This window comes from Mauremys reevesii, linkage group 7 (assembly GCF_016161935.1).
Source record: "Mauremys reevesii isolate NIE-2019 linkage group 7, ASM1616193v1, whole genome shotgun sequence".
NCBI classification, from domain to species: domain Eukaryota; kingdom Metazoa; phylum Chordata; order Testudines; family Geoemydidae; genus Mauremys; species Mauremys reevesii.
The window spans coordinates 31,351,039-31,363,129 of NC_052629.1; the positions used below are offsets into that span (position 1 = coordinate 31,351,039).

The following is a 12,091-nucleotide window of genomic DNA, read 5'->3' on the forward strand; positions in this document are numbered from 1 at the left end:
ATCATTGTCAGGGATTCTCCAGATGACACAGAAGAGAGACAGACTGTTTCCTACTGAGCATCACTCAGCCAAAGAACTTTAAAAGGGCTGAGGCCAGATCTTCCTACCAGGGTCCTCCCTGACTGAAAGGTCCATTCATGAGGTCAGCCAGGGTGAGCAATCTATTGGGCTTTCCCACCACACATGTACAGATTAATGAATGGCATGCACATTCCTCCTTGGTTCACCTCAGAAATTGACCTGTTAGCCAAGAAAAAGAAAAAGAAAAGCCAAGCATGGCCCATATTCAAAACAACTAGAATAAAACATGGACATGACTCTCTCCCTCACTGCCCAGAACTCTAGTGTAGAACTGGAATTACTTCTACTTTACACTCAGCATGAGGTAAGAAGAAGGGTTTCTGTGACAGGCTGAAGATGTATGAACTTCCACGGACTGTGTAGTCCATAAAGCTGTAAGTACTTTCTGCGGGATAGGGCCCAAGGACATGAAAGGAATGAAATAGCATTGCACAGTCGACATGGTAGTTCCATTTGATTTAAGCAAACCATAATAAATTAGAAATGCAGTGGCACGGCGGTCCACTTTGAATGATACCAACCAGAAGAGCATTCAAGAGCCTACTAAAGCGATAAATACAAACAGCTGGATAATAGGTACATTTCTACACAGGGAAGGTGCATCGATTAAAGAAACAAGAACTACTAACACAGGACAAAATGGGGTAAATTTTCAAAGGCACAAATGGGAGTTATGCATCTAACTGTTCCTTGTGTTTTTGAAACTCTCCCTTAATCTTTTCTCAATGGCAGTGCTGAAGGCATATACGTATTGTGTCATTTTAACCAGGTATTGTTGTGTGTCATGCCACAGAACTAGGTTAGTCAAGCAATGTTAAACCATTTCAAACTCCCTCTGTGGAATATGCAGCTCGATAGAACGTTAATACTACAAACTTAAAACAGCCATAAAAATATGTACTCTGAAACATTGTCAACAATTACTTGTTTTTCAACAGGTCAGCTTCTCCATTAGCAAAACTTCATGGATCTTCCATTTTAGAAAGACATCATCTAGAGTACAGTAAAACTCTGCTACAAGACGAGGTTCGTATATAAACACTTTCTACTAAAACTGATAAATACCAAAGCTCTTTTGTAGATACTGACCTTTCCAAGAGGCCTGGGTTAAACTTTGTATCTCTCTGATGAATTCATTACTCTTAGGTTGCTGGCTTGCTATTTTGTTTGAATTAGATTTCCAAGAAACTACTTTCTTAAAATTAGCCATATTCAAATAATGTTATGGCTTTAACCAACACTTACAACAGCTAGGATGTTCAAACTAAACTCTTACACACTGGGCTAAATTCTGGTCTCAATTACAGTCACACAACTCCATTGACAGAATTGTTGTCCAAATACCATCTGAATAAGGCCTCTAGGATTTACCCTTTGCACTTAACTCACGCTATTAGAACTTTTTTTCTACTTTTGCAACACAGTTAACAACACAAAATAAAAGAATGTTTTAGACTGAGAATCCGGAGATCTGGATTCAGTTCCTAGGAGTGGTATCTGGTGCCCAAAGTAGGTGATTGGCAGTAAGATTCCAGGCTCCCCCATACCCTTACTTTCGCTCACAGGTGTTTCTCATTTCCCAAATAAAATCAACTAATTGAACAGCTGGCACTCTTTCCCCTCCTTCGCTGCAAGTCCCACCACTAATTCTCCTTGCTCTTTCAGTTTTCCCTGCTTGGAACCCTGGTGTTGCTTCTGATCGGGAAGCTCTACACTGAGACCTCTCAGACTTTTTGGGTATGTCTACACTGCAATAAAACACCTGTGACTGGCCCATGTTAGCTGACTAGGGCATGGGGATCAGGCCACAGGTCCATAAAACTGCAGTGTCAACATTCCAAGCCCCAGTAACTACACTGCAATTGTATAGCCCGGTAGCCTGAGCCCTGTGACCCCCAAGTCAGCTGACATGGGCCAGCTGCAGGTATTTATTGCAGTGTAGACATAGCCTTCGGGGACAATCAAAAGGCAGCTTCTGAGCATGTGCACCACACAGCACTGCTTTATGCTTCCAGTGGAGAAAGGAGCTCATTTAGGGTGTGGAGACCAAATAACCCCATGTGCACCTTCCTCCCCAGACTGCACTTTATGGTGCTGCTGTTCAGAAGATGTTACAGATGCTGCTAGTCCCTCTCTCCCCTAAATGGTGCTGCATTGAAGGGCTGGAATCCTTCTCACCCCCCACTCACCCCTGCTGCTCTCTCCACTGTGCTGTTCAAGAGAAGGGGGGGAAGAAAGGCATCTGCCATAAGGGGTATTGTTAGTTTGTTTCAATAAATAAAGGTGAGGGCATTTAACAATGGTGGCTATGTCCATTTCCCCCTCTACCAGCTACCACTGGTTCCCAGTTCTGACATAGGCTACTTCTACACTGCACACCTCTTGCAGGAGCAAGTAGATATATGTAGCTACACACTGCAGTGAAAAGCAGGCTGCCTCCACACTGCAGTTGTAGCTACACATGCCAGTGAAAGACACTGGCAGGGAATGTCTCTAACAGTGGGGAAGCAGTGGAATACTACACTGCTGTTTTTAGCAGTGTAGTTGGGGAAGGCACTGCTTGGGGGAGTAGAGAGCCGTATAGGGTACATGCCCTCAGGGTTCAGGAATGTCTTTACTCACCTAAGCAGTGTTTCACCATCTATACTTCTATTTGTACCCATGTTGAGGTGGGGGGAAATGTAGTGTATGTACCCCACAAAAGGAGTGTGCACTGTAGCCGTACCTACAGACTTCCTGTGTGCCCTTGGACAAGTCCAGGGGTTCTCAAACTGGGGGTCAGGACCCTTCAGGGAGTTGCAAGGTTATTACATGGGGGTTTGCGAGCTGTCAGCCTCCACCCCAAACCCCGCTTTGCCTCCAGCATTTATAACAGTGTTAAATATATAATTGTTAAGGGAAGTCTACACTCAGAGGCTTGCTGTGTGAAAGGGGTCACCAGTACAAAAGTTTGAGAATCACTGGACAAGTCAACTGCTCTCACTCCGCCTCAATTTCCCACCTGTAAAGGTGTGCTATTTCCCTACTGCACAGGGAGTTTGGCAGGATAAATCCATAGGACATGCTTCAACACTATGGTGATGGGAAACAGGGCCGGCTCCAGGCCCCAGCACGCCAAGCACATGCTTGGGGCGGCACGCGGCTCCGGTGGACCTCCCGCAGGCATGCCTGCGGATGCTCCACTGGAGCCGCGGGACCAGCCGACCCTCCGCAGGCACGTCTGCAGGAGGTCCACTGGAGCTGCGGGACCGGTGACCGCCAGAGCGCCCCCCGTGGCATGCCGCCGTGCTTGGGGCGGCGAAATTGCTAGAGCCGCCCCTGATGGGAAACTAGATGGGAGCTTTATGAATAAAGATGGCCTCAAACATTTTTAAAAATGTTTTTCTACTTGTTTTTCATACTAGAAATATCAGACCCTAACTTCCTACTGTTGCTGGAGAAACTTGTCAAGATCTTTGGAGCTCCTGAATATTGATATCACAAGAGGCTGTAGTTTGAACTGCAGCTCTCTTCCCCTCTTCCCCAATTTAAGGGGGAAGAGAGGCCAACAAGCTTAAGCAGTCTAAGAAATACGTCAAAGTCTGAGACTATTGAAGACTCAGTATCCTCATACCTTTCAGTGCAGGGGAAGGAGAACAGCAGCTTAGGTTAGAGTCACGTGTGATATATTATTAGTAGTACTTACATGGAAAAAAGAATCACTGCCCTGAAAGGCTTAAAATCTAGACACAGATGAAAGGTGGGGAATGTGGCTACAACATACAAGCAAATGAACATGGGGAAGAATTGGCACTGCTGTGTTACATGTATTGTAGATTATGTTGTTTGTTTTTAATTGTGTATAAATGTAGCAGAGTTACATCTTCATAACATCCCCAAGAACAGAGTGGATTCTAGTGCAATCTGGGAAGATCAGATCTGGTCCATGTACAGTTCTCTGACATGGGGTAAAGCCCATCACACACCTATAGGTCACCTATCCCAGCCCCAACCAACCATCTCCTTTCCCCATGATTCCTCCAAAGGTAACAGATGTTTTCTGGGGTGACTGGCAGCCCGATCCTTCCTGCTCCAAAGGTGGTCTCTTTTTCTTAAGGACCTTAGGGCACTTGGTAGTCATTTCCTCCATCCTGCATCTTACAAGGAGTGCTAGTTAAAGGCTTCTGCTCTCCAACCAATAAGGTTAGAGAGCAGTCACTCCCTTCACCACTGAGTGGAATCACAAACACACCCACAGCCTTACTGCCAGCACTACTAAAGTGAAAGCAGGAGAATTGATGCTCCATAATTCCTAGCTCTCAGATCCATGAAACCCCACTGGGTTCCATGCTACGGGTTTCAAGGATACTACAGCGCTGTAACTTTTAGGGGTTCCGCAGCTACTGTCTTGGAATTATCAGACACTTATGACCCTGCTCTCAATTTAGCAGAAGTAGGAATGGGAACATGTCCTCATCCTGTCTGCCCTCTGAAGTGGAGGATGGTTAGGCTGCTATCCATCCTTGTGAATTTCAAAAGGCCATGGAGCCCTTGCCTGATGTCATCCCCCCTCTGTCCCCTCAATCTGCAAGATATATGAAGGAGCAACTATGCTCCAAGAGGAGCTGTACAGTAAGAGAGTTTCTGCTCTCAAGAACACCAAAAAAGAACTAATATAAAACAAGATGGCCCTTGGACAGTTGTTCTAGATTCAGTTACTATAAAAGAGCAGACCAGATATTTCACCCATGAAGTTTAGCCACCACAAGGAACATAGGAACTGCTTTGTATGTTTTCATAATCAGACCTTATTACAATCCACTGGTTTACATTCCAAGCAAATTCTTATTTCATTTTAAGATAGAATAAAGATTGAGTGTCATTTAAGAGGTTTGAAAATGGAGAACAAGTATGCATCTCCCAAAAACAATGTGGTCTGGATTAGATATGGGATGGGCAGGGATCCAGCCAATCAGAGCCGGCTCCAGGGTTTTGCCTCCCCAAGCAGCAAAAAAAAAAAAAAAAAAAACACAAAAAAACCCCCACACGATTGCGATCAGCTGTACCGCCGCCGCTTCAATCTTCTGCGGCAATTCAGCAGCTGGTCCTTCACTCCAAGAGGGAGTGAGGGACCGGCCGCCGAAGAGTCGGATGTGCCGCCCCAAGCACCTGCTTGCTGGGCTGGTGCCTGGAGCTGGGCCTGCAGCCAATAAAAGAAAATTAAACTACATGGTGAGCATGTATTGGCTGCACGCTGCATCATGCAAGTGAAGATTGTAGTTGCTCAGATGTTCTAATAATTTACCATTCCAAATGAGCTCCAAAGCTACTTTCTATTTTGGTTTCTCCAAGGAAGTAGAGATATTATTTATTTTAGAGAGACGAGGTGGATGAGGTAATATCTTTTATTGAACCAACTTCTGTTGGTGAGAGACACAACTGTTGGTGAAAGCTCTTCAAGCTCTTCTGTGTACGCTCAAAAGTTTGTCTCTCTCCCAAACAGAAATTGGTCCAATGCCACACCTCACCCACCTTGTCCCTCCACAGTTCGGGGACCAACACAGCTACACCACTTCATACATATTATTTGTTTTGTTATTTTACTAAAAATTCAAGGATCTAACTACCCCCCAATTTCAACTGTCCTAGACCAAGCTATTCTAAGACATGATTCAACATTCATAGAGCATTTCAGAAAAAGAAGAAAGCTTGTGGAAATCTCACTCTTACCTTTGCACTGTATTTGTATATTGCTTCTGATAACTCTAAATAAAATGTCTTACTATTGTCACTATAATATCACATCAATAGTAACAGAAGTGTCTAGGCTATGGAATATAAAATAATTTTGGTGTTTTTATTAAACCATTTTCAGTTCTCCTCACAGTACACCATAAGGTTACCTGTTTTTTTTTAGCCACACCTGTTTTTCCAAAACTGTATCTAACATTTTATTTTGATTTAAGGAACCATAGATGGCTGTATAGCAGGCTTATTATAATATACTGTGGTACAGCCTGTAGAGTACAAAGCAAAGATAATTTTGTAAGAGGAATTGAATTTGTAAACTTTCCATCTTGCAGAGTTTAAACATCTTCCAGAACCTAAATAAGCGCCAGTTTGAAACCGTTTTACATTTATTTGAAGTTGCAATAATAGCAACTGACTTGGCTTTGTATTTCAAGTAAGTACTAAATTATGTATAACTTCCTACTGAAAAAATTCTCAATCCTGTACAATTCATGACTGTAGTTTTACCTAGTTGTAAACACATTATAGAGCTATATTTTAAAATGAAGTTATTCTGAAAAACTTAATTCTTCAAGCTCATTATAAGGAATAAGATATTTTCTTTGATTCACTTGAGGCCTTTAAATCTCAAAACACAAATCATGAATTTTCCTCCATGCCTCATACTGATATAGAGCATATATTTATTTGGCCATTCAAATACACTTTCCATTGACAGTGCACGCTATATTTTAAAAGGCACTAAATATGTTGATAGTGTAGTCCAATTGTAGTGTGTGTATGTGATATTTTCTGTAGATATTTTGTACTAGAATCACTCATACTGAAATTGTCAAAATGCTGCCATAAACTTAAACAGGGATGGCCTATGATGTAGAAATTAAAGTATGATAAAAGAAATCCAGACATTAAAAAAAATCTCCAGTGTCAAATGTGTCAAGAATTCCAAAGATCAAATAATTTGTCTATTTACTATCTTATCAACCTGATCCACCACCGTCTGAAGTCAATGGAAATATTCCCACTGACTTAAATGAATGCTGGATCAGGCCCTAAGAGCTCTGAAGTTTCTCTAAAAAAGACACATGGAGCTCTTTCCCTTTAACTGTTTTAAGATTTTTGACACTCAGAGCTGGCAGATAAACAGGGAAGTCAACAAGTAATCCATATTCAATGCACTTTTTATAATGAATGATAAATATTTCTAATTATATTAGAATGTTTTTATATATATAACTCTGTCCAGTGAGGTGAAACCTCTAAATGCAAATGAAGAAATTTATTAAGCAATAACTCTCTACAGCACCTCTCATCCAGAAGGATCGCATAGCAAGTTACTTAACATCTCTTTATAAATAGCGATCTTTTCACCTTTTCCAGTTGATTTCTTTGCAGAATCCATCAAGAATGAAAATATGTAAACCATTACAATATTTGGATAAGATTCAAGAAACAAAATGATCACAAGTAGCAATATACAGATTTAGGAAATCTGTTGCTTTTCATATTAAAGCTTGACATATTGACAAAAGCATTACATGTCAGGAATCTATGGCCAAGTCTATGAGCTATATAATATCTTAAATATAACTCCCATTAAAATAAATGGACTTCAGTGGGAGTTAGATCTGGACCAAACCAAACATACTATTTTAGAAAAGCATTAATATAAGAAGCACCTATTATGCAAAAGCCCAGACATTTTTGGATACCAATACTTTATATATGAAATATTCATATATTTTTACAGGAAAAGGACTATGTTTCAAAAGATTGTGGATGCAGTTGAAAAAATGGAATCAGAAGAGGAGGCAATTAAATATATATCTATCGACCCAACCAAAAAAGAAGTTATCATGTAAGTAGTTAGTATCTTACTCTTCTTTCAATAAGTTATCTAGGGCCAGATTTTTAGAAGTATTAAGGAGCCATAAGATGCAGATAGGCGCCTAGTAGGATTTTCAAAAGTGAGTAGGCACCTAACTCCCACTGGCTTCACTTTGGAGTTAGTCTCCTAGGCGCTTTTGAAAATCTCCCTAGGCGCCTATCTGCACCTTTAGGTGCCTGAATAAGTTTAAAAATCTGTCCCCCATGTTTTTTCTCCATCATACTTATCATACTTCTGTTTCTTCAAAGGGCTATGATGATGACTGGTTGTGACTTGTCAGCTATAACCAAGCCGTGGGAGGTGCAAAGTCAGGTTAGTATCTCAAAAAGAAAAATTGTATACAACTATTTTAATTTTGATTTCATATATTTGCGCTCTCTCTCATTGCATCATCAGTGAATGACAATACAGAAAATTCATTTTATATTGCAAGTCTATAGATATTTAAAGTGTAAAACAAAGCATAACCACTTGCATCTACAAATTGTGCCTGAGAATTGGACACCATTATCTGTAAACAGGGACCGATTAAGGCAATCTGTGGCACTAGGCACTCCATGCCATGAGCCCCCTGTAGCATCGCCCCATTGCTCCCACCCTCCCACGTGCAAATCAGTCAGTATAGTTATCCCTGCCTGTAGTATCCATTTGAGCTTTCTTTAAAGGATCCTTGATAACTGACACTCACTCACTTCTATTTTATCAAATTCTTGCTTTTCTTCTGCCAGCTTTAGGGTGCAGCTTTTACAATAGCATGATCTTAAACTAGACACCAACACACAAACGTAGATCCTTGCACTATTTCAGTGTGACTAAGCCACTCTAAAATGGATTCAACAATATGGACTTTTATGGCTTTGAAGGGATCATCTTGCACACCACTACTTAGAAATGCTGTCAGTGCTTGAATTATAGGTATCTATACAGACAACATGGCTTTAATAAGAGCTGATCTCTTGGGTTACTTCCTTGAACAATTCTAAAACTAGAATTAGATTCTCTGTAAGGCTCGCTGGGATGGAACACAGTCTATGTAGATCCATAGTAACAAAAAGATAGATCCTTCACACAAAGAATGAAATCCTATTTATTTTCCAATTGGCATCTGAGTATACTAAAAGTAGAGTTTCCTGGTCATGACATCTTGAATCAGCTATGTAAGAGGCAGGCCTAGCAAAAGAGCTATGTCAGGCCCATAGACATCGATTAGCCTGCAGATGGCTATTCTAATAATGTAACACTGACAAAGTTGCAAAGCATTCCAAGCAGTATACTTTATAATTAGGAGATTTTATTATGTTTCTCTATTGTCTTGGAACACCATGGAAAATACTATTTTCAACTATGTATCATTCAGTGAGCATGTCCAAAAATACCATCAAAATGGCAGATACCATCTGTTTACTAACAAAAGCCTCACACTGAAGCATTCCTGTTCTGTAATTCACCTATCCTGTGTGTTAATGATCCCAGAAAGAACAGTGTGGAGTAGTTTTGTGTCAACACGTTTTACAATTATGGTATTTTGCTGTTTTTTATTTACCAGAATTCTCTCCTCCTGGAGAACCTTTCCAAACATCTCATGGATAACATTGGTAGCAAGAAAACTTGCAGGAGGGGAGCTGGTAGCAAGGTTTCAGTAGTTCAATAAGATGCAAAAATGTTTCCTGTCAGTTCCTAGGTAATTTTGTTCAGTTGATACATACATAATATGCACAAGTAAAAGCATAAGCATTACTGCAAAAAACATACTGGCAAAATCCAAATAGCAGCTGTGGTAACAGGATTATATATTTTCCTTCAGTCTGGTAGATCTGCGTTACTGGATATATTAGGAATCACTCTGCCAGTTGAAGGACCAGCAGCACTCCTAGCTTGAAAAAAATTGGTTGTTTTTCAATTAAATAACCTAATTAACTCTCAGTTAATCCTAAACAAAAATGTTCAACATTTTCTGGAAAGACTTGAATACATTCCAGCATCATTCTACAACTGTACTGATTAATACAACATCAGTAACACAGGAGATTCTCATTCTCAGGTTGCCCTTATGGTTGCGAATGAATTTTGGGAACAAGGTGATCTGGAGCGAACTGTGCTAGAGCAACAGCCAATTGTAAGTATTTCGACATGTTAAACAGCATCATCTTCAATATGAAATAATAGCTATTGAAGACATTTGTCAGTAACAGTTGTCTTATTATTGAATCAAAATGTAGCAAATTCACATTAAAATATTAATATTCTTTTCTAGCCTATGATGGACAGAAACAAAGCAGATGAATTGCCTAAGCTTCAAGTTGGTTTCATTGATTTTGTGTGTACATTTGTATACAAGGTAAGAATAAAACTTTTATTCTTCCTTTGCATTGACTCTAATGACACGAGTGACAAACAATAGTTTGGATTAAAACATTCTAGATGTTAGCAGGGCCTTCCTCGTCATTCAAATAGCTGTCATTCAAAGGGTAATGATTTTTCACCTCCTCCTGTATAGTACCACACACTCCTAAAAGGTGCTTAGCATCTTCTGGAGATGTGGAACCCCCTGAACAGCCAAGGAATTCAAGGGCACTCAGCATCTCCAGAAGTTGCTCAGTTCCTTAAAAAATTGAGCTTGAGCTTAATCACAGAGCTTCACAGAGCCCCATCTAACACGAAGAGCATAACACATGGATGGATTGGGGATCAATGAAAAGTATGCACCTGTGCTGGATTAGCATAGGAAGTACTTGAGTTGTACACATCTTCAAAACAGCAATGTAACTATGTTTCTATACCATCTGAATTTTAAGACTCTTCCAAAATGCCATGCAGTAGAATGAAATGTAATATTTTGAACAGCAACAGGTAAAAGTCCAGTCTTCAGATATCACAAGTGTTATAGTATGGGCAAAGACACGCCAGGAGAGTGCATTGGGATGGGGGAGGCTTAGGGAAAAGGGTAGACTTTACAGCACATAATTTGGGCCTTTGATGTTACTGACCCAGTTTGGTGCTCGATAAACTCCCACCACATGCCTCATACCCCACCACCAATGGAATGGTATCTGCAAGTACCACAACTGCACTTCATCTTTTCCCTTTGCCTAGCTTGTGGGTTCTTCTGGTGTACACCAACAAAGTGCTGATCTTATAACACAAAACAAACTTAAATCTCTCTCACTATGCCTGCCACATAATCAAACAGCTAAAACTGGAAGGTGAAAGCAAATGAAGTTTCTGTACACATCAATAATATTTGTGTATTCGTGCTAGAACCTGAAAACCATTCATTATAAATGGACAATTTACTAACTCATATTGTTTATTTAGGAATTCTCAAGGTTTCACAAGGAAATAACACCAATGTTGGACGGTCTTCAAAACAACAGGGTGGAATGGAAAACACGGGCTGATGAATATGAAGAAAAGATGAAAATTATTGAGGAAGAAAAGAAAAAGCTGGAAGAAGCAGCAGCCAAAAAAGGTTAGGCATCTTTAAGGTTTTCATTCATATACTAAGCAACCACTTAGCATATTCTGTCTGAAGCACACACATCCAAATACACATTTATTTCAATGCTCAAGTGCTATGTGAGGCCAAAACTAGCAGAATTTGCTTTGTGTATATTGGAATGATGAGTAACTTGCCAAGATTACATAATCCAGGACACACTGAACTGATGTCCTAGACTCCCATGTTGGAAAGTGAGACTTTTTTGAACTTAACAAAACTGCTGCAGTTGCAGGCACCAGAAGGGCTGAAGAAATGGTTCTCTGGAGGCATCAACCTGTAAACTATTAAGCAATTTGAGCTCATCTCTGCTTACCCAGAGTATGGAAAGCAAGCTGAGAACATGGACCTGGTTCAGCATACTGTCTTTGGAATAAAAAAGCAGTGAATATTCCCTATAAGACTGGAAACATTTCTGGGGTTGATCTTTTGTCCTGGTCTCTCATCTTTTTTCACCAGTTTCACTGCCAAAAAAAGCAAATCCCTCAAATAAGTCTAACACTTTCCCTTCAACCTTCCAGGACAGTCCCAAGTTCTGCAGCTAAAACTACATTCTCAGAAGTCAGAGAATGCTGCTCCATGTGAAGCATCAAACACAGCCCAAAGCATATACCTAGTCTTCTGGATTTGAGATTTCAGGGGCTACTTATGAAAGTCAGGGAGGAGATCCATGATGGGGATAAGCTTATTCAAAAGATCTTGATCATACTGCACTCTCACAACATGGTAATTGGAAATCTTCACTGATAGTATAGCTAAGGAGTAAACATTTTTTTCCTATGACCTAACCTTCAAACAATCTTGCAAGGAGTGTGTTCCTGGAAGCTTCTCTTACTTAGACACTTTCAAGTATGCAGAACCTACAAGAGATCTCAGAATACTTTGCTGAGGAACCT

General features: G+C 40.4%; 1 protein-coding gene across 3 annotated transcripts in view; it reads left to right on the forward strand.

The window, feature by feature from the left end:
- The window catches only part of PDE6C (phosphodiesterase 6C), a 63,776-nt gene that overhangs the window by 46,197 nt on the left and 5,488 nt on the right, over positions 1 to 12,091 (forward strand). For all 3 annotated transcript variants that reach the window (XM_039480934.1, XM_039480935.1, XM_039480932.1), the window contains exons 15-21: positions 1,020 to 1,107; positions 6,144 to 6,244; positions 7,562 to 7,669; positions 7,948 to 8,011; positions 9,741 to 9,815; positions 9,954 to 10,037; positions 11,015 to 11,168. In XM_039480934.1, the coding sequence (XP_039336868.1) occupies positions 1,020 to 1,107; positions 6,144 to 6,244; positions 7,562 to 7,669; positions 7,948 to 8,011; positions 9,741 to 9,815; positions 9,954 to 10,037; positions 11,015 to 11,168 (674 nt within the window). The remainder of the gene's footprint in view (positions 1 to 1,019; positions 1,108 to 6,143; positions 6,245 to 7,561; positions 7,670 to 7,947; positions 8,012 to 9,740; positions 9,816 to 9,953; positions 10,038 to 11,014; positions 11,169 to 12,091) is intronic.